This window comes from Lipomyces chichibuensis, assembly GCF_038497645.1.
Source record: "Lipomyces chichibuensis strain CBS 12929 unplaced genomic scaffold V1513scaffold_15, whole genome shotgun sequence".
Lineage (NCBI taxonomy): Eukaryota > Fungi > Ascomycota > Lipomycetes > Lipomycetales > Lipomycetaceae > Lipomyces > Lipomyces chichibuensis.
The window spans coordinates 131,363-151,960 of record NW_027117467.1 but is presented as its reverse complement, the minus strand read 5'-3'; the positions used below and the strand labels follow the sequence as shown (position 1 = coordinate 151,960).

The following is a 20,598-nucleotide window of genomic DNA, read 5'->3' as shown; positions in this document are numbered from 1 at the left end:
TATTGACTGTCGAGCCGGTTATAGATTGTTTATTATGTCGATAACCATCTACGAATCGACAAGGCTATGTGTATGATCATTCTGCCGATCGCGTCCAAGTGTGCACAAGATCAAGGGCCCGAACTTATCCCTTGACCGAACTTATCCCTTCACCCCTCAAGCTCGGCAATGACACTGACCCACAATACAGAGACCTATTGCAATCCAGTGAAGTAGCAAATGGTAAAAGAAAATTCAGTTTACTAAACGTATACACATATTCCGGGATCAGGATGATACGGGTTCTATTAAGATTGATGCGAGTGTGCTGTAGTAAAAAGAGTGACGCGCTAACGTAACTTGGCTACGCGTTTATGCGCTAAGCGCCACGATGTTTCGCGTATCTAGCCTTAACCGCAATAATTAATGGGCTATGAACTCGCCCGCGACACGCTAATGCACGCTGCATCCCCTTAGTCGTGACTCCTTGGATTTCAACCAGCTGCCACTTTTCCCCGGAACCCCGGGCATTGCTTCACTTTTCAAGATCTCTACATTTTTTACCTTGCGGTCGCTCTTTTTGTTTGTTTGTTTCATTTTGCCCGAGGATTTTTTTGTGCAGTCATTCCTTTTACTCTGCTCCTTGTTTGCCGCGTGTACACATTCACTCATTGGTGTTTACAAACTCCTTAGAGTCATCGACACTGGATTTATGCATATCTAGTACTACTACGTTGCAATGGGATCACTGGAAGGTAACGGTCACGACACTCTTGTCACTCCATCATTGTCCGATACATCATCCGTCGCGAGTTTCGTTCCGGAAATACTGTCAGATATGGCTCCTTCTACGGCACACTCGTCGATAGGAACATCGCTTGAGCCGTCTGAACTTCCTATCGACGAGTCACGAGGAGAGGATTACGATGAGTATGAGACTGTTGACTGGAACCAATTGGAGCGGACAGAGTGCGAGGAGTCACGAGAAGTTGCTAGTGACGAGGTATTTTTCACTGTTTTCGAATTGAAAAGAATTATTATAATGATTAACATGTGATAATTTAAAGAATACTGCGTATTTGTTGGCCCGGTTGGAACGAGAAAATGCGAGATTTGAGCGGGACCCTAAAGCATTAACGTCCAGCGCTCTACCACGGAGACCCCGTCCTTTGTCGGTAGACAAGTTACGAAAGATCGCTGAAGAGCAAAATACTTTAAGGATATCTATGGTTCCTAATGCTCCACAGCTGACAGACCTGGAATTTTGGGCAGCTCTTGTTGCAGACTATCCTCGTACAGCTGCGAAGCTTCCAAACTTACTGTCCAAGAAGGTATCGTGGATTTCGAATTTGAATGGCAGTTTATATTCTAATGGTAATGCAGATCAAAGGAGGCGTGCCACCTCCATTGCGTGGTCTGGTGTGGCAAAGTATGGCGGGTGCGAGCGATCCAACATTAGAGTCTTTGTTCAACGCGCTCATTGCCGAACCTTCACCGTACGACAAAGTGATTGGTCGAGATCTACATCGTACCTTTCCTGAGGTTGAGATGTTCAGGGAGCGAGGCGGTCGAGGACAAACAATGCTCGGTCAAGTCCTTCGTGCATTCAGTTTGTACGACATGCAGGTCGGATATTGCCAAGGGCTCGCATTTTTAGTTGGTCCCTTGTTGATGCATATGGATGAGCGCTCGGCGTTCTGCGTACTCGTACGGTTAATGGAAGAATATGATTTACGGACGATGTTTACGGCGGACATGGGCGGACTCCATCTACGAATATTCCAGTTCACGCAACTCCTGCGAAAGTTCGTTCCCGCGGTCGATGAGCATATTGAGAATCTCGGGGTGCAGTCGATCTACGCCACTCAGTGGTTCCTTTCCTTCTTCGCAGTCACTTGTCCACTGAACATACTGCTCCGGATCTATGACGTTATATTCGCCGAAGGAGCGTTGGAGACATTAATGCGTGTAGCCGTTGCGGTCATGCAGGCCAATGAAGAGCGAATCTTGGCGTTGAAAGAGGAGGACGAGGTACTTCAATTGCTCCTCGGGCGTTCATTGTGGCAGATATACGAAGGGAATGCGGACGCGCTTATCTCAGATGCCATGTCTCTCACGACAGTAGCCACCCGAGACGTCCTAGAAGATCTTGAGAAGTTGTACAAGTCAAGACGGGCAGCCACAGCCGATACCGTACTGCATACTTCAGATTCCCCTACAAAAACGATGAGCCTGCAAACTTCCGAGCTGCATGCAGCTGCAACTCGATTTCTGGGTCGCATATGGGCGAATGTTGGGTCCAATTCTCCCGCTCATATGACACCTACCAACAGCACGCCTGGTCGTACATTGAGAAGAACAGGATCCAGAGCGTCGCTGACGTCTACCATCAACTCGCTCGAGTTGGATGACGGTTGCCAGTTTTTGCGCCAATCAGATCATAAGCAGAACATCGAGTTGCATAACCAGATCGAGGATCTTGTAATGGCTCTGAGTATGCTTCAGAAACAGCATGTGTCCACTGTAGAAGAACTTGAGGTGGAAAGAAGAGCCAGAGAGGAAGAGCGCAGCACATTTCAGGTCTTTTTGTCAAACCTACCAGAAGATAACGAGAATCCGGACGTGGCGAAGAGTATCGCGGATATGAAGGAAAAGTTCAGACACCAGGCTGATATATCCCAACGTTTAATGACCTTCAAGGACCTGATTAAGCAACTCGAGATGTCACAAGCCGAAATGTTGATGGAGAAAGAGCGAAACGCGTTCTTGAAAAGAGACCTGGACTGCAAGTGCGTTGAAGTTCGGGACTTGAAAGACCAGCTATTCGAGGTTAAGAGCAGGTATCAAGATATTCAACGCGAAAAGAGCAAGCTGGAGCGGACATTGAATGAAGTGAGACAGCGGCAAGGCCCAAGAGAGGATCTTTCGTCTGACTATGAGTATTACGATCCGAACAGCAGTCCAGTAGTCAGTAGTACGGCAGCGCCGACATCACACGGCCTTAGAGAATTGCGGCTTGGTCGTCAGAATCAGCTTCATGGACCGACGTTCAATAAGAGAAGTAGTTCGCTGTTTGTTCCTGACGAAGTCGCCGCGGCTCTGAATGTGCCATCTTCGCCCACATCCAGTTCGCTCCAGCCACCGTCATCTCCAGTAGCGGTATACAATTGCGACTCGTGCGATGCGTTACGCATGGAACTAGCTACTTCGAAAACAAGTGAGGCCGTCGCTAGGCAAGAACTCGAGGAATCGAAAAATAAGTTTGAACATCTAAAGCGCAGTGTGACGGGTGGAACGAGTTCGAGAGTGCTTGTTACACGGTATACTACTGCACCGTCAAATGTGCAATCGGCACAAGGAAGCATTGGTGATGGACAGGCTAGTGCATGGCCAAAAATTGGGAAGTTTGGTTGGACGCGATGAAACGCGGATAGTCGTATGAGTAGGTTGTGTATGACCTGTATTTATTTTGGACGCATATTTGTATTATTATTGTTGGGTGGTAGATATTCTTTTTGATCTTGTTCATAGTAAATAGTATTAGTTAGGAAGCTGAAATTACTACGAGTTTATGACGACGCCGAATGCGAACGTTGCAGGTACGCTGCAATTTCCGCCTTATCCGCAACATGCAGCTGCATTTATGTCAAGTTGTCCTTACAGATTCCTCTTTCAACACAGCAACCACTCCACTCACAGACTCGATAATTAACCAAACCGCTTGATTGCGCCTCGCCCACCGTGCCATACGAATGGTTTTTAGGTGCTATATAGATTCAAGTCCACTGAATTCAGCAGCGCGAAAATGTCAGACATGATGAAGCTCGAACTGGACCGGAGGCGAGTGACGTTGGTGCTCGAGATCAACGCTGAGCTATTTCGCGAGTCGATACAGATCCAGAAGGCGTCGGAAGGCGATCTTGAGAAAGCGCGGCAAGATGTTACATTTATTCAGTAAGTTTTGTTAGAATTCTTGCGATGACTTTTGTATATGGTTGTAGATGGGGGTGTTAATGATGCTCTGATTGTAGTTGCATGAAGCGATTACAATGTAATCTTGCTTATTTGGCCGGTGTCGCGGATAGAGGGAAGATCACTCATGCGCCTCAGTATCCACAAATTTTAATACCACCGCCTGATGTTGCGACTCTGGTCGAGCCTTATAAGAAGTTGCAAGAGTTATTCCGGGACGCAGTGACTGCACTGCAATCGATGCAGCCGCTCCAGCAGCAGCAGCAACAGCAGCAACTGCAGAATTCGCCGCAGGTTTCACAGACGCTTATCCCGCCGCAGCAAGTGCCGGGCTTGCAGCAACAGCAGTATCAGTTGCAGTTGCAGCACCAATTGCAGCAGCAGCAGAAGTTACAGCAGCAACAGCAACTTCAGCAGCACCAATTGCAGCAGCAACAATTACAACAATTCCAACAGCAGCAGCAACAATTACAGCAGCTTCAACAACAACATTTTCAACCGCAGCAACAGCCGCAGCAACAGCAGCCCACGGGTGCACAGTTTCAACAGCAACAGCAACGATTCTACCAACAGCAGTTGCTGCAGCAGCAGCAACAATACAAGTTGCAACAAGCGGGATTCATGCCGAATCAACAACCGCAAATTTAATCCTTGATCATCATTTGGGGTTATAGAAGGACAGTTGATATGAAATATATACTCAATCATGTATTCTACCTTGGCTTGGTTGGTTTGGCGTATGTCGTGGGTTAGTTTCGCTACTATATTGGCAAAATGCTAGGGAATATTGCTTTAACGGTAGTCGTTCGTGGTGCATGTCGCTGTAACATAAGCTAATTTGTATATTATCATGTTTTGTTGCTTGTGTTTTTCCTAGAAGTGGATGTACTATATTATCCATGAGTATTGCTCTGGATGTTTGGTTTTGCATACATATTACCATATTCTCATTATATTCTGCTCGCTAATATTACGGCGTTGTCACAACAAACGCAATCACCGATATCCCACAAGGAGTGTAATTATGTCCCAATTTTCAAAATCAAATCCTAACCGTAGATTCCATCACAATCGTTCACATATCATACTCACTTAGGAGGCTCATTTACCTAGACTCTTTCGTCGACGACCGGCCCATCAATCAACGTCTCCGTCTCTCCAGCGTCGGAACTTCGCGACTCTTGCTTGACTTCGTCACGGTACAATTTGACAATCTCCGTCAACTCGGAAACTTGCTTCCGAAGCTCGTTAATCTCCCACACGCCCGGCTCGGACTCGACATGTGGCACCATTGCTCTGACGCGGTCGAGCCATCCGCAATGTTCAAGGTCCAATTCCCTTTCGAGATCTTCCCATTCCTCTCTGATGTCATCGTCTGACTCGCCTGTTGCGCGGTTGCGCAAGATCTTGCCGGCAACATACACTTCGTAAAAGGCAATCGCAAATAAGATTGGCGAATACACAATCTGATCCAAGTTAGATGACTTCAATCTTGCGACATTGCGCAAAAGCAGAAATAACAACGTACAGTCAAGACAACATCGTTTAACGTCGCATACCTCCGCCTCGGCATCCACCACTCGAACGGCAATATCAGACAAGAAACCTCAATCAGATTCAGCGGCGGAACAAACACGTTTTCGTCTGGCGCGCGCACGAACCGAAGCGTTTTCTGCGCAAACAAGGCCAAGAACTCGTCTACGGCATTATCATACACTTTTTCGTATGCTGAGTTGAACAAAGCAATAAGGATGTTGAGGAGTAGGACTGTAACGACGAAAGTGAAGACGTAGTTCAATATAGCGGCGAAAGGTGGGGCAAAATCCTCGAATGCCTCGAATTCGGGGGATGCTAAGACCGTTCGAGTCATGTACGCGAAAGACTTTGCGCCGACGTCTGCTGCGCCGTCTGCCGTGTCGAGGCCAATGAATGCTTGCAAAAATCCGATGACGATGATGATCAACAGGACGAAGAATACAACACTCTCTTTCATGAGCTCTTTCAATACGACGAGCATCGCACCAAAGAATTTCTGCATATCAAGGTATAGAAGGAGACGGCTCCACATTAACGGCGCGCAGAAGGCGAGCATGCGGTAAGCCAGTACGTCAGATGTCTCCCGTGCATTGCTGCCGGCTGGGCTTGCGAGAGCTACCAATCGGATAACAAAGGACACCGTCACGATCGAATAGAGCGTATCGTTAAAGACAGACCAGAAACTAAAATAGTATAAACCAATGTGATAAAACTTGGCCACTTCGTCGAAAATGTAGCCGAGCGTGAACACATATAAAAGGCCCTCAACGGCGTCAAAGCCTCGGGACGGATTTGCTGTGTTGACGGCGCCGGTATATAATCCCAAGTAAACTATGGAAAAAAATAATTGCAGCGCATTCTGATATAAAGGCGTCTTTATCCGATCTGGGTCGTAATGCGTCCAAAAGTCAGGAACGGCAGCATCTTTGTACGAGGTAAACTCGGTCGGATTGTCTGGGCTCTGGATGATCCAGCCATGCCAGATCCAGGTAATACATTTTTGGAACCCGGACGAGCCGATGACAGTCAGCGCGTGGAGATCAATCGCATATTCGAGAGCGTTTCTATTGCTCGTGACCTCGTTTTCGACAATGATCGAAAATCGGCGGCACAGCATCTGCTTGAACAAAAAGTCCTGGTTCGACTCACTCTCGATCAGACGTTTAGCAATAACTTCACACGCTGTCGCCTTACGTGCGTTGAGTTCGGCATCGTAGAGTTCCTCTAACTCGAGATGACGGAACCACTGTTTGCACGTTAACAAGGCATATATGATACACGCCTTCTTGTCGCCTTCCGCAGCCTCCAATGCTAACTCCAACACATCGTGAGTGATAACCGACGCGCCGCCGGGTCTTGTGATCCTGCTCTCTTTGATCTCTATCGGGATAATTGTGTCGATAATGGCTTTCAGTCTCAATGCGACGGACATGACTTCCTTGGGCGTGATCACAGGATGTGGGCACGTCTCTGCTGTGGGCAAGAGCGCTTCATAGTCGTCTTGCTGCGGCCCTGACGTAAAGGCATGCGGCAACTTACTCTTCGGCAACTTAAGAGCGGAGATCGGCATCGTCTCTAGATTGTTTTCTGCTTGGACTACGTGTCGTGCTATTGTCTTCTGGCGAACTTGATAGCCAAAGGGATCGAATAGTGGAAACTGGGGTAAGTGATCTTATTAATGTGGGTGATCTTGTTAAAGTGGTGGTGCGTATGCTCATATCACGTTCCGCAAAGCTAATTCAATTGCGTAAGTGACTGACAGGACCCTGGTTCGTTTAAAACATATTATATCGTTCGTAAAGAATCTTGGTTCCGGTGTGATCAGGATGATGAGACCAATTTTCAGTTTGAAGCCCTGTTACAGCCTCGCGCTAGTTAACTGCTGCGCCCCACGCTAGTTTAAAAAGTTGTCCGTGCAAAAATAAGGTTTACATCATGCTCTTGTCGAAGACCCCGATGGGCAAGAAGACGTTGTTGAAGCTGATATGTCCGAAAGGGCATCGTACTTGTCTTCAGGTCGCGGTCTGCAATACAATTCGTCACAAGGATATCGACATCGGAGCCTTGGATACCGAAAGTATTTTCTGCACGAAGATCATAATGCTGAAAATGACTAACTCATCCGATGTTTGTCTAATCTCTTGGACTGCAAATATAAACCGATGCACATTCCTATACGACTAGTAATAATTCGATCAAAGCAAGTCCATTTCAGTCTATCACTATGTACAATATCTATACCCTCCCTGGATATCTAACAGTGCCGACCCATCCATACCAATAATTGGAATCCCAGTATCGACTTATCTAACCTACTGGTCACCCTCAGCCTCAACAATCTCATTCTCTTCAATATTCTCATCGAGACCCACCATCCTCCTAAACACAAACGACACGCACTCCATCTTCGGATCAAGCTCAAGAGCGTTCTGGAGAATCTTGTCGTTCAACACGTCAGCTTTGTCCTCTAAATCGTCGTATTTCCCAATCACCGCGCGCGGATTAATGTGCGTAAATTCGAGTAATGCCTTCAGCCGATTTTTGGCTTGCATGCGTTTCGGTAGAACGGACTGGCCCTGCAACATCTGTGTCGCCGAAATCCATCCGCCTCGCTCCTCCTCGTCCTCTGTCTCGGCGCCAGATTCACCATCAGTGCTTTCGTGCTTGATGTGCATGCCACCCGTTCCGTCACAATTGCATTCCAGCAAATCATGCGTATGGCACGGCGTCTCCTCATGAATCGTGAAAATGTCCCGCAGCTCCGACATTGTGAATGAGTTCTCGGATGAGTCGGCTTTGCCGTCCATAAGGTTGTCTGCCAATCCCTTTTTTGTAAGTTGCCGTTGGAAAATTTTTTCGTCAATGCAGCCGGTCCTGTGAAAATTAGTGCAAAGTCAGACTGGTGAACACGGGGGCCAACGTACGTCAGGAGACGGTAGATATACACAGGCCGTTTCTGACCGTCGCGGTGAATGCGCGCCATGGCTTGTAGGTCAACAGACGGGTTCCAGTCTGTGTCGAACAGAATCAGCCTTGACGCGCCAATCAAGTTTATCCCCGCGCTTGTCCAATTAGCATCAATTTACGGTCTGACTAACGTGAACAACATACCCGCCGCTCTTGGCAGACAACAAAAACGCAAATGAGCGCGCTTGATCCGCGGCGTTAAAGGTGTCGACAATTTCCTGACGTTTCTTCATCGGGGTAGTACCGTCGAGCCTAAGAAAGGGCAGCGCCAAACCCGCCAACAGTCCCTGCAGCAAATCCAGGGTTTGCGTGAAACTCGACACGAGTACGATTTTCTCATCGGTCTCGTCGTGAAGTTGTTGCAGGAAGCTTTCGAGAAAGATGAGCTTGCCGCTGCGTGCGGATTTGGCTTTGACACGGTTGATCGTCGAGACAAAGTTGTCGGCCTTGGTTGTTGATTAATATAGGACAAGATAGAGAATAAGAACACAAGCTTACGTCTGTGGCGTTCAGGAGGAGTTTTGGACTGTTGCAGACTTTCTTCAGTGCCGTGATGGCTCGCAAATGGTTCGACATGTCGTCGCTTTTGATAAGCGATTTCATGACCTTAGATTCCAGCAACTCCTTGCATATTTCGAGTTGCGACCGTGTCGGTTTGCAAAACACGACAAATTCATCTAGCGTCAGTCAGTCAGTCAGTCAGTCAGTTACGAGCGATGTGTCATTGGCATATCGAAAGAGCATACGTTTTGCAGGGAGATATTTGGCTAGAATGTCGGCCGTGCGCCGTAACACGAATGTCTTTGTGAGCTTCGACAGCTAATTTCAGTTAGCAGAAGAAGCAGCAGGGATCTTGGGCGGTTGACGCTACCTCCTCAGAACGAGCTTTACCGAGCTCGATGTCTTGCTTGCGCGCATCAGGTTGTCGGGACCGAATAATGGGCAACTCAAATTCCTAACATCGGTCGGTCGGCACTATTGCACAGATATTTGCATAGCAGAAAATACGTACCCTCTTGAATGCGTTGTAACTGTCGAACAAACCCGGATTAATAAAATCAATCATTGAAAAAAACTCTCCCAAATCATTCTGAATCGGCGTTCCAGTCAGCAGCACTCGTCGGGGGGTCTTCATGCTCCGCAACGCCTGCGCAGACTTGTTGTTCGCACTTTTAATGCGATGCCCTTCGTCGCAAACGACAAGATCGAACGTGACGTCTTTCAACTCAGATTGCAGGAGCCGCAATTTCTCGTAGCCGATAAGCATGACCTGGTAGACCTTGCCCTTTGTGAAATCCCTCAATTTTGCCTTTCCATCGACAGCAAACACTGCGACGCGTTCGCGGCCAAGCCACTTCCTGAACTCGCGTTTCCAATTCGCAATCAACGTAACGGGACACACGATCATGACTTTCTTCGCAACAGGAGCTTGCCCCCACACGGGATTCTGCTTAAGCAAAGTCCAGACTAGGGCAATCGTCATCAAAGTCTTGCCGAGCCCCATTTCGTCGGCTAGCAATGCGCCGTTGCCGGGAATGCCCTTCATGCCCATTACGCATTCGTACAGGAACTGGACGCCGTCGCGTTGGTGCGGACGCAGAAACTTGGCGAGGTATGGGTCGACTACTACGTCGACTATTTCCCCATGAGCGTTACTGGGCCGCGGAAGGACGAGCGCTTTCGGCGCTGCTGGGTCGTAGCGTGGGATGGGGCCCGTGTTGTTAGTATTATTGTTATACTTTGCGTAAAACGTGGCGGCAGAAAATTTAGCATCGTTTTTTGCGTACGGCGCTTTGAATCCGGCCGATATGGAAGCACTGGTATTGAATTTCGGAGCAAGCGTCTCGATATCGTCGTGAGCATCTTGGACCTTGAGCGCGTGGGCTGCTTCGGGGTTAATGAAAATCCTACCGGACAGAAATTCTTTCTCAGATAATGGGGAATCAGCTTCTGCTTCGTAATTCCCGATTCGAACCGTTTCGCCAGGCGACATTGTCGTAAATTTACAGCGAGTTCTGCCGAACCTATTATATCATCAGCTCAATGGCTCAACGATGTTGTAAGAAAAAATATGAATGTACATTTTGCCGGAACTGTCATGCAATGTGCAGACATTGCCCTTCAGGATCAAGATCCCGTCGCCATCCCAGGTCTTATGTTTCTTCATGGTTACCTTCCGCCAGAGCGCCGTAAAATATACACTTTTCTCGGTATCTGTCGCAGCACGATTTTGCTTCACCGACGGCACAAAACACGGACTGTCAAGCGCAGTCCTCGGGGCGAGCCGAGTTCTGCTTTCAATTATCATGCATTCGTCATTGGTGTCATCTGCCTTGCGCTTCGTTCCCGCGAGTGCTGCGCCAGTGACTGCAGATTGCAGCGGCGACGATGATGATGATGTCGGTGTGTCCGGACGGATTATGAAAGATGGGGGCTTGAATGGACGGTACATGTCGGGGGGTTCGTGTGTTCCGTACTTTTTGTACTTTGTCGCGTGGGATTGTGTTTTTCGCGTGGGATTGTGTTTTGTTAGAAAGAAGCAGACGCGTGGGAGGCGCCTAGTATTAAGGTTTGATGGTTGGACAACGCGAATTAAAGGCCGCACGATTGTCGTGTTCATTTGAAGGATAACTATACTTAATAATACATTGGTTTCTGCAATTAACGTACAAGCTCGGTAGTTAAAATTTGTCTAGATTGCAAAATGAGTCCGTCTGGTCTCATCGTTTCTCAACGGGGCACAATCGTCGCCATTCAGACTTTTGGAAATTAACTGTAACCGCGGATAAATCGACCGGATAAAAAAGCCTCTAATGTGGGGATTATAGAACGCAATTCTTCTACAAAGCGGCAAACCTCTACATGTGATTTTGAAGTAGGAGGATATACTTGTGAGACTATGAAACTAAGTCGATCAGTACGACAGTGGTTGACATGTTCTCGGAACAAGCCGCAATGACAATAAATAGCTTCGATCGACCGGGAGGGGTGGAATGGATATAATTAGTTACATTGGATCGCCAAGGCCCAGGGGAGAGGGCGGCGGGCGGAGTGGGGAAGCGTGACAGCTGCAAGACGACGTACAGAAGAAGTGCTCAGTTAACTTGCCGAGAAAGCGGAGAACATGACAGTAGTGATCGTCGAAGGCTGGCTGAGAACCAAGCTAGAAGACAAACGGCTTGTCCCTCAAGCAATCTGTGTCGCTTTGTGTCGTCGAGAGTCGCATCTGTGTCGTCGTACACTTCGCCACGTCCGAATTAGAACCAACTGGAACTGGATTGCAGAGATGACAGCAGCCACTCGCCCGATTGTCAATCGTCGTAATCGAGGCAGTCAGCCGGCTTCAATGTGAAGCCACTTCGTTCTGGTCGGTATTCATTCTGCACTCACAAGACCAAGCCAGCTGACGCTCGGATGATGAGACGGTTCTTGTGTGCTAGGTTTAGTTAGAGGGCGCGTCAGGGTTCGGCTAACCCTGATGTGTTTTAGTGAGCGGCGCTTATCGCACTCATGCATATGATACGGCAATCTGTGTATTCTTTAGAACGCCCGCTTAGACTCGTGGGCGAACTACCAACCTAACTCAAGCCAGAATTAGCTCGGTCCAGGCCCTCCATGTGCACATACTTTATATCCAATATAATATATTACGTGCATAATAATATAAATGATAATAGCAAAGAACGAAGAACGAAGAAAAGAACGAAACTGAGTTACGCCAGTCCATTGTCCACAACGCCGATCTCGTTCTAAGAGTGAATGAGCAGCTCGGCCGTGCGTGAGTTTAATTTTTACAGCGCAAAATGACAGCGTCGCACCGTGAAGTGGCTCCGAGGTTGCATGTGAGATTGCATTTGCCTGAATCATGCGGGAACAACTGCTTAGAAAGGAAACTGAGACTGCGCTACTGCAGGCACACAGCAGATGCAGCAGACGCAGTAGACAGAGTAGACACAAATAGAGCAATAATCCTGCATGCAAAGAAGGCGGTGCGTGCGAGTTTAGACGCAGGCAAGTGACTGCAAGAAAAGTGACATTGCAGCAAGGGCCCAGTGGGGGCGTGGCGACTCGACTCGCTAAGTTCGTTCGTAACCATCCACGACGGAAGTGTAATGTGTCGATGGATGGATGGCAACACTCCTTTTCTAGACAACTAAATCGATATTATATAATTAAATTATATTTGTGCTTTTGTTGTCAAGCACGCGTCCAGGGGCAGAAAGACTACAACAGAAGGGTTCATGTTTCAGCGCGTGGTTGGTTATGCGCTAGCTGAATGTGATGTCATCAGTGTCGACTTCTAGGTTAGTTATGATCCGCAATTCCTCCGCGACGACATGCCGTTGCTTTCATTTACGGCTCCGGCCAAATTAACCGTCCTCCGATTGGCTGCTCCCATTTCCTGTCCTTCGCGCTATACCTGCAATAATGGGAATACATTATAGCACATCAAATGCAGTCAACGTTCTTGCTCTAAAAAGCTCTGTACATCTCATGCCCGAACTTCTCAGAACGGCGACCCACTAGTGTTCGGCTGTACTGCTGAATTGGAAGCGCAGAGGGACCAGATTTGTCAACGCGACTACAGAGGCGGGCGATCATCAGGTTCGGAAGATCTACAAACCCTATCCCTATTCGGAATTCGGCAAGCGGCTGCGCTAAACCAATTCGGTCTGGCAAAGGTCCCACTTTGGCAAGTTGTCGCTGCAATATGCGTCCGCAAGGCTACATGCAGGTTAACGTCGATCCACTCTCATTCCACTCCAGTCCAATCTCCTCCGACTAATCCAGATTGTCAAATGAATTTGGTTGTGGTCCTGGGTGTCGTGCGCGTGCCGACACCAATTATGGTAACGAATATGTTATGGCTAGTAGGGGCCTTGTGGATTACAAGGTCAATAAACTTGTTCTGGGTCCGCGTGGCCTTTTAGCAAGGGTCTAGTTTGGCCGCACATGGTGACTGACTCTCTGGTGAGAAGGCTATCTCATGTTAACGGAAGGATGGCTGGGGACTACTGTCCAGTTTTATTGCGATTTCCGGACTGGCGGTGAGATTTTCCATTAGGCCCTACTTGTTCTTCGTTTGGCCCGTGGGCAGTGAGAAAAGGGGAGGGAAGATGTACAATGGCGTCATCCTCTTAGACCGCCCGGCGGCTCGCCCTGCATTCATTCACGTTCAATTGTCAAGACTTCCAGCGGAGCCCACACGTGAAGCGCTGCCCCTTCCGTACATCTGTCGACTCGACACAATTCGACACAATTCGACAGAAACCCACTAAAATCTTCACCTGCCCTCGTCACGATGATACTTCGCATGCCGGGAGAGAATCGTGTGCCGTGGGAAGTATAGTAGTTGGCCCGTCCCCGCCCAGGCCGCCAGCCTCTGGTCATTCCTTTCTTCGTCCTGTCTGCCATTCCACTTGTTCTCTTCTCCTTTTGCTCTCCCTACCACCACCATCATCATCATCATCATCATCATCATCATCATCATCATCATGGATAGGTCTCCGCTCTCGATCGCGCTCACCCGAAGACACGACTCGGAGTCAGTGCTGCCATTCGCACCTTTACCACTTCACCCAAAGCCTGCCGTGCACGCGCTACCTGACTTTCGACTGGCGCCTCGTTCCTACTCCCCTGCCTCGCTGGATGCATACCACCTACGCTCGTCTACGCCCTCGTTCTCGTTCTCGTCCACGGTCTCGACCAAGGCCTCATCAACTGTATCTACTCTGCCAGTCGCGAGCCCAACCTCGTCGCCGCCGTCTTCTGAACGCGCACTGCCCCCGATATCGTCTATTTTGGCCGACAGCGTCGACGCGGCTGCTGGAGCCGCCGCCGCTACTCTCGCCTACTGCGCCGCTGTGTCTCGTGACAGAGCGCACTCCTGCCCGAGTCAACTCCCGCCCGCGGTCCAACAGCAGCCTCGTCAGGTCTCTCCTTCGGCGGCCTCAACACCGATCCTAAGCAAAGACACGCCTTCCTCCTCCCTGGCGAACTCTCCCGCTCTGTCCTCCGTCTTCTCGGTCACAGGCTCACCATACTCTGTCGCATCTGATCTACCGCCTTCGTCCTCGTCATCCGTATCTGATTGCGCTCACTCCGGGTATCATTACTCGTCTAGTGAGCCCGAGGGATGTTTCCTCAAGCGAGCCAACTCGCCGACACCGACCACCGCATCAGAAAGCTACCCTGTTCTATCGCGGACTGATGTGACCATCGACGGCAGATCTGCATACAACTCCTTCTACCCTCTCCCGAAAGTCCCAAAGGCGACCTCACCCAGCTTACAACAGCGTTCGGACTCGACGTCCCCATCCGCATCCACTGGTGCTGACAGATACGTGTGCCATGTCTGCTCCCGTGCCTTCTCGCGGCCAAGTAGCCTCCGCATCCACAGCCACTCCCACACCGGCGAGAAACCGTTTGTCTGCGGCCATCAAGGTTGCGGTAAAGCCTTTAGCGTCCGCTCGAACATGAAGCGCCACGAGCGAGGCCGCCATGCCGTGTAGTTATTATCGTCATCATCCAACAGAATCACATTGGAGTTTTTCTCGTTCGTCGGTGTTACGTAGGAGGCATTGTTTATCCGCGGCGTGGGCGTTCTAATTGTTTTTAATTAATTGCAGGGACTTTGTGTTAATACCAGGATTTGATTCGGATTCGTGTAAAAATTCATCGTCGGAACCGGTGCTCTGATCGGAACCTTGTGTATTAGCTGTTTTATGACTAGTGTCGGGGGCGGGGAGGGGGGACATATGGGTGTTACATCGGGAGTGTTACGGAGTATGATAAGTTTTTTTTTCCGGTTCCTTTTTGTGTATTATGCATGCTGTTATTGATTTGGGATTTTTATTGGGTTTAGTCTGTACAAAATATAAAAGTGAGGCTTCTGTGTGTGGCTAATATAATGATTAATTACCATAAGTGTTCAGACACCGTAACTATCTCTATATAAAATATCATACATTTTTTTGCATATAGCTCACAAATCATCCCACCCAAAAATAAACTCCTGCGTCTTCTTCGTAGTCCATCCGAGCCAGCTTTCTTGTCCCTGCGGTCTCTTTCCCACACCAGCGAAATCTTCTCCAGCGCCCCGCTTAACACGCTTCTGTTGCTCTTGTGCCGCGGTTTCGCCGCCCATGAAAATAGACGCCAGACCGCGTAATGTTGCCGAACCGGACAACATCCCGCCCTTGCGCTCCTTCTCCTTGAAGATACCCTCCGGTCCGTGCACGTCGATGCGCTTGCCCAGACCGGCTGGCACGCTCGTCATCCTCGGCAGCGGCGGCGCCTGCAATTTCGCCGACTGAGTCGCAGCATCTTGTAGTTGTTGTGCCGGCTGTCGCTGGGGCAGCGGCGTAAACAGATTCGGCACAGAGTCATCGCCCCTCCTCCGCCTCGACGTTGTATTCGCGTACGACCCGTTGTCCTCGTTTGCGCTTTCGGACAACAACGCGTGAATATTCAAGCTCGGTCCGGACCCGCGCATGCCGCTTCTCCGTACGTCATTCCCCGACGCCGCAGTGACAGGCGCAGGTGAATATGGACCACTACCTCCAGACGGAATGTGTGGGACGCAGCCGATAAAGAAGTCCATGGTGCCTAGCGTCCGTCCGTTTTCTGCAAGCGCACGGTTCGCGGCCGAAGGGGTTGTGTACGTAATTTTTATCCAGTTCTTGCCCGTCTCCACCGGCGTCGCCCCGCTTACACCTATATTGTGCTCGCCTGTAGCGCCCGAGCCGCCGGACGAGAGATGTTCCATTATAGTACCGAATCTAGCGAAATGGTCGACAACGACGTGGGTGAGGTCTGGCGGGAACCCGAACACTATTACGCTCGTCGGCTGGTCTTTGGTAGGGGACCCCGAGATGTTCGGTGTGCCTGGCGTGGTTGAGGGCTGCGTGTATTTATCTTCAATCTGGGCCGCATTCGACGACGGAGACAATAGCATGGACGCGGACACTTCGTTCGTGCCGGCGCCAGACGTAGTCGGTAACTGGAATGCAAACGGCGATGCTGCACCCGCGTCGTAAATTGAGTCCGTTGGTGGCAACTCATCAAACTCGCCAAATGACATGTTCGCGCTTGAACTCTGTGCGACAGACGAGCGCGTATGGTGTGGTTTCGGCACGCCGAATGATGGACCGCCGAATTTAGGCCCGCGGACGCGCGAGGCGGATTCAGACGACGTCAATGCCGTCGTCGATTGCGAGCCAGATATACCACCGAACGGCTTCATTGATCGCGACGATCCAAGGCCGGGGGATGGTGTGCCTGGCGCTGGAGACGTTGCAAATCTGTCGGGAGTGTAATACCCATTTGCGCTCCCGGCAGGCGAGTTTTTGTACCGCATGTGAGTCAGATGGGATGGCACGTATCGCCGGCTCTCACCAGCCCCCGCCCATGCAGGCGCAGGCGGCGGCGCGCGCGGTGGTGATGTCAACAAAAACGCGTTCGTCGACGGAATTTGGTTTTGCTGCTGCTGTTGTTGCTGTTGCTGCGGCATGAACTGTTGTTGTCCGGGGAACTGCTGCTGCTGCTGCGGCGACATTGTCATCGATCCGCTGAGATCGAAGGCTGACTGTGAGTGCGTGAGACCGCCGGTTCGCGCACCGAATGAGCTCGAGAATTGAGATGGTGTAGATTGCTGCTGTTGTGGCTGTCCCTGTTGACCAAATGGCGAGCTGAATAAACTACCACTCTGCGAAGCCATGCCAAAGCCGCTTCCGAACGGCGGCGGTTGCTGTCCCATCAATCCACCCGATCCAAATAACGACGGCTGCTGTTGTTGCTGCGGTGGCGTACTCTTATTCCCTGGCGCACTATTCAACGAGAACGAAAACGAGGGCGTGGAACTATTCGTCTGGCCGGCCTGTCCTGGCGTTGTTGCGCTTCCCATACCACCACCACCTGTCGCGCCGAACGAGAATGGCGCGGATTGTGCGGGTTGCGGTGTCGCCCCGAAAAGACTCATCGTCTTTTTTTGTACGCCGGACGGATTTGAGGTAATGCGGGTTTTGGATCTGGAGGGCAGACGTGGCGCGCGATGGGTGCTGCAAATTCGGCGTTCTTAGTTGGGCCCGTTGGTGTCGCTGTAAACAATGCAGAAAAAACTTTGAGAGTTACGTTTGCCTGCTTAGTTCAACAACACCGAGCGCGAATAGCCTGGTCAACCACAAACCATTCACCTGCACCTTATTACTAGCGATAAAATATATCACAACTATATACTACATCTATTACAACCGTCAATCCAGCGTACTAATTGAATCCCGGATCGCACTTTCTCTTCGTTTCCTTTCTTTGTTCAGCACAATGAAAATAACCACGTACCAAAATATATCGCGTACAGTAAAATTACAAGTATGCCCCATCATGACAACCGGTTACATAATTAACAAAGTATACAGTAATATAAAGCCCACGAATATATAACTTTTAACCTATTTCGATTCAAGTAGGAAACGAAGACGGCATTCGCGCCATGATTCCGCATCCTTCGATCGGCGACGACGACAGGGATGTACCATCACGCACAACGATCTCGAACCCATCGTTTTCCACCGTCATGCTCGTGTCGTCGAATTCATGCACGAGGTTGCAGTCATCGTAATCAACTCCAGCTCCATGCATGATACCGTCCCCGTCGTCCCTGTCTTTGTCCTTGTCCTTTTTGTTTTTATTTTTGTTTTTGTTGTCGTTGTTGTCCCTCTTGTTATTGTGGTGATCGATAACAACTATGGGTGGTCGTGTCGGTGATATGAATCCCGCAGACGACGACGGGGAGCAAACACTTGAGGTACAACTCTTCGCCACGTCGCGAAGACTCTGTAAAAGTGATCCGAAATCATGGAAATACTCCGCGTCTTCTTCGTCGTCGTATTCGTCGTCACTCTCAGGCGTCACGGCTAATGCACCGCACACTTCCGGGCCACGGTCGCGGTCGAGGATGAAGTATTCCGAGACAGATGGTCCCATGACTTGTGCGTCCAGCGCGAGTTCGGACGAAATCAAGAGGTCGCAGTCATCCTTCTCAGTATTCATCGCGCTGTCGTCGTCGTCATCATCATCATTGTCGTCGGTTTCGTCATTTTCGCCTGGAGGTGTCGGCCAGCCGCCTGGATAGTACCGTGGCAATCCTGATTCAGTGTTGTGACGGGGTGACTGTCGGATGTCACCAATATCGGAGAACGACATACTTATCGGCCGATGAGATTTTTTTGAGGAAATGTAATCGTCATTCGAAGTTGCCATGTCCAATGTGCTGTCTGCCGTGCTACTGCGTCTGCGTTTGCCATTGCCTGTCCAAAATCGATCCTCGCCTATTGAGCTACCCGACGAGGTATGCGATGACCGCCGTTTTTGCGCCATACGATCGCGTTTGCGATTCTCGTTGGTCCAGCCAGCAAGATACCTCAACGGGGACGTCGGTCCCTCGCCATGCTCGATGCGACCAGCAAGTGACTGCCACAGCCTAACAAAATGATTTTTCCGCTTCCAGTACTCAGGTACATGTGCGCCAATCAGCTCTCCAGTCTTGCACACCTCGACCATCGATTCAACAACATTCTCGTCATCGTCGAGATCATCACAATCAACATAAGTAGCGTCATCCGGCATCTCCTCGTCCTCGTCCAGCAGAGTATCACTGCTGTCGCATGTGGTCGCCCTGTCGTCCTCATCCATCCTCCGCTTCCGATGCAGGATTTCGGGGTTCACTCTGTCTCTTGAATTATCATGGCGTGGCGGGACGATGTGGATCGCCGGCGACAACACCGTGCTAGTTATCCCAATACCCGCATCACTCTCATCGAAACTAGCCTGTCGCCGCCGTTTGAATACTGCGCTGGAATCGTCGCCTTCATGGTTAAAGACCAATTGATGCGCCATATTACCGTCAATATGTCTGTAACTAGCATTCCTCTGTGCAGCGGAGCCTAATGTGTGTGGGGAAGATTCTGATGTGTGTGGAGTAGTGTTTATGTTTGACGCCTTCTCCCCGTATGCAGCACAGACAGGCACATGCGGCCCAGCCTGCAAGCGACACCCGTGCGCCTCAAAGCGCGTCCTTTCGAGACACGCCCGCCGATAGCCGGTTGGGTTAGGGCCCAGCTTCAATCGTCCGATTTCTGAGTACGAACCCCTCAGCATTGTGGTTGATGGGTAAGTCCGAGAACATTCTCGAGGTCCGAAGAAGGACATATCCGGTCCGATGACATATGCTCATCGCTACCCCAGAGTTGCGTCACCGTTGTCCTCCGCGAATTGCATCGCGGGTTCGAGAACTCTCCAGCAAGGCCATATGTGGCCCTGCTCGGGGATATATAACCGCCTGCTCTTGCCATGTTCGAATTGGATTTGCTCAATAGCCATACAAGACAGCGATCGTTAACCGTTCCACAGACGACATTACTATCTTGAATTACAATGCCTGCGCTATATTCTTACTCTCCAGTTTGGTCCGTCGTCGATGCGCTTGCTGATGATCTCGCCGCGCATGCACATAACAAGCAGCGAACGCAGAAGCGCGCCCGACCTCAAGACGAACCAGCGCCATTTGCTCCACTCGTCGACATTTACGATCTCGAGTCCGCATATGTCATCCAGGCTTCGCTTTCTGGTGCGGCAGCGTCGGCCATCAATGTCGACTACGATGCCAAGATTGCGACAGTAATTATCTCGGGTGAGATCAAACGGACTATAGCCCGGGGCTTGCACGGCGAGCCGACGACGAAGGCACTTAAAGTCGGCGAGCGCCAGGTCGGCAAGTTTGAACGACGAGTGAAGCTCCCTGAAAACGTCGAAATTCAGCAGGATCATATGACCGCCAGGTATAATAACGGTGTACTGGAGATTTCGCTCCCCAAAGCTCGTGAACCTCAGCGTCGCAGTATCGTCGTCCAGGTTGAGGACGACGTCCAAGTGAACGAGAAGAGTGTAACTGATGGACAATCTGCCGCTATATATACACCAATCGCCAAGACGTCGCCGACAAAAGTTCAGGCTGCTGAGGCGCAAGATGAAAGTGACGTGACAAGCGTTAAGTCATTTGATTCGGAGATGTCGTCAAATTTACATTGACGGAATTACCGACTTATATGCATAGGGTCCTGTTCCTGGGTTGTGTTTGTATTGAAT

The 20,598-nt window shown here is 50.0% G+C and overlaps 8 protein-coding genes across 8 annotated transcripts; 4 read left to right on the top strand and 4 right to left on the bottom strand.

Annotated features, from left to right (window-relative positions):
* The first annotated feature begins 483 nt into the window (after positions 1–483).
* Positions 484–3,587, top strand: V1513DRAFT_444591 (rab-GTPase-TBC domain-containing protein). The gene is made up of 3 exons (XM_066897985.1): positions 484–982; positions 1,047–1,310; positions 1,363–3,587. The coding sequence occupies exons 1-3, from the start codon at positions 719–721 to the stop codon at positions 3,400–3,402; spliced, it is 2,568 nt and encodes an 855-aa protein (XP_066753618.1). The 5' UTR covers positions 484–718; the 3' UTR covers positions 3,403–3,587.
* V1513DRAFT_484828 (uncharacterized protein) lies at positions 3,588–4,952 on the top strand. Its single transcript, XM_066900456.1, has 2 exons — positions 3,588–3,933; positions 4,011–4,952. The coding sequence occupies exons 1-2, from the start codon at positions 3,785–3,787 to the stop codon at positions 4,597–4,599; spliced, it is 738 nt and encodes a 245-aa protein (XP_066753617.1). The 5' UTR covers positions 3,588–3,784; the 3' UTR covers positions 4,600–4,952.
* On the bottom strand, positions 4,819–7,352 carry V1513DRAFT_444587 (uncharacterized protein). Its single transcript, XM_066897984.1, has 2 exons — positions 5,480–7,352; positions 4,819–5,417 (listed from the first exon to the last, which is right to left on the bottom strand). Exons 1-2 carry the CDS (start codon positions 7,055–7,057, stop codon positions 5,061–5,063), a joined length of 1,935 nt encoding a protein of 644 aa, XP_066753616.1. The 5' UTR covers positions 7,058–7,352; the 3' UTR covers positions 4,819–5,060.
* Positions 7,353–7,674: 322 nt separating this feature from the next.
* On the bottom strand, positions 7,675–11,061 carry V1513DRAFT_464340 (SNF2 family N-terminal domain-containing protein). Its single transcript, XM_066899995.1, has 8 exons — positions 10,536–11,061; positions 9,467–10,478; positions 9,326–9,409; positions 9,201–9,273; positions 8,953–9,131; positions 8,599–8,900; positions 8,412–8,549; positions 7,675–8,361 (listed from the first exon to the last, which is right to left on the bottom strand). The coding sequence occupies exons 1-8, from the start codon at positions 10,904–10,906 to the stop codon at positions 7,800–7,802; spliced, it is 2,721 nt and encodes a 906-aa protein (XP_066753615.1). The 5' UTR covers positions 10,907–11,061; the 3' UTR covers positions 7,675–7,799.
* Positions 11,062–13,927: 2,866 nt separating this feature from the next.
* On the top strand, positions 13,928–15,396 carry V1513DRAFT_444577 (uncharacterized protein). Its single transcript, XM_066897983.1, has one exon. It carries the CDS (start codon positions 13,950–13,952, stop codon positions 14,964–14,966), a length of 1,017 nt encoding a protein of 338 aa, XP_066753614.1. The 5' UTR covers positions 13,928–13,949; the 3' UTR covers positions 14,967–15,396.
* V1513DRAFT_444576 (Nup53/35/40-type RNA recognition motif-domain-containing protein) lies at positions 15,229–17,567 on the bottom strand. Its single transcript, XM_066897982.1, has one exon. The coding sequence runs from the start codon at positions 17,432–17,434 to the stop codon at positions 15,440–15,442; it is 1,995 nt and encodes a 664-aa protein (XP_066753613.1). The 5' UTR covers positions 17,435–17,567; the 3' UTR covers positions 15,229–15,439.
* A 14-nt stretch (positions 17,568–17,581) lies between these two features.
* V1513DRAFT_444574 (uncharacterized protein) lies at positions 17,582–19,428 on the bottom strand. The gene has a single exon (XM_066897981.1). It carries the CDS (start codon positions 19,348–19,350, stop codon positions 17,914–17,916), a length of 1,437 nt encoding a protein of 478 aa, XP_066753612.1. The 5' UTR covers positions 19,351–19,428; the 3' UTR covers positions 17,582–17,913.
* A 459-nt stretch (positions 19,429–19,887) lies between these two features.
* Positions 19,888–20,541, top strand: V1513DRAFT_425197 (HSP20-like chaperone; the record flags this gene model as incomplete). The annotated part of the gene is made up of 1 exon (XM_066896115.1): positions 19,888–20,541. The coding sequence occupies one exon, from the start codon at positions 19,888–19,890 to the stop codon at positions 20,539–20,541; it is 654 nt and encodes a 217-aa protein (XP_066753611.1).
* Positions 20,542–20,598: the final 57 nt, after the last annotated feature.

Coding starts and splice junctions, on each gene's coding strand:
- V1513DRAFT_444591 (XM_066897985.1), top strand. CDS start 719: ATGGGATCACTGGAAGGTAACGGTCACGACACTCTTGTCACTCCATCA. Junction 983..1,046: donor GAGAAGTTGCTAGTGACGAG/GTATTTTTCACT, acceptor GATAATTTAAAG/AATACTGCGTATTTGTTGGC. Junction 1,311..1,362: donor CAAACTTACTGTCCAAGAAG/GTATCGTGGATT, acceptor ATGGTAATGCAG/ATCAAAGGAGGCGTGCCACC.
- V1513DRAFT_484828 (XM_066900456.1), top strand. CDS start 3,785: ATGTCAGACATGATGAAGCTCGAACTGGACCGGAGGCGAGTGACGTTG. Junction 3,934..4,010: donor CAAGATGTTACATTTATTCA/GTAAGTTTTGTT, acceptor CTCTGATTGTAG/TTGCATGAAGCGATTACAAT.
- V1513DRAFT_444587 (XM_066897984.1), bottom strand. CDS start 7,057: ATGCCGATCTCCGCTCTTAAGTTGCCGAAGAGTAAGTTGCCGCATGCC. Junction 5,418..5,479: donor TAAACGATGTTGTCTTGACT/GTACGTTGTTAT, acceptor AACTTGGATCAG/ATTGTGTATTCGCCAATCTT.
- V1513DRAFT_464340 (XM_066899995.1), bottom strand. CDS start 10,906: ATGTACCGTCCATTCAAGCCCCCATCTTTCATAATCCGTCCGGACACA. Junction 10,479..10,535: donor CATGACAGTTCCGGCAAAAT/GTACATTCATAT, acceptor ATGATATAATAG/GTTCGGCAGAACTCGCTGTA. Junction 8,901..8,952: donor TCCTCCTGAACGCCACAGAC/GTAAGCTTGTGT, acceptor TCAACAACCAAG/GCCGACAACTTTGTCTCGAC.
- V1513DRAFT_444577 (XM_066897983.1), top strand. CDS start 13,950: ATGGATAGGTCTCCGCTCTCGATCGCGCTCACCCGAAGACACGACTCG.
- V1513DRAFT_444576 (XM_066897982.1), bottom strand. CDS start 17,434: ATGAGTCTTTTCGGGGCGACACCGCAACCCGCACAATCCGCGCCATTC.
- V1513DRAFT_444574 (XM_066897981.1), bottom strand. CDS start 19,350: ATGGCGCATCAATTGGTCTTTAACCATGAAGGCGACGATTCCAGCGCA.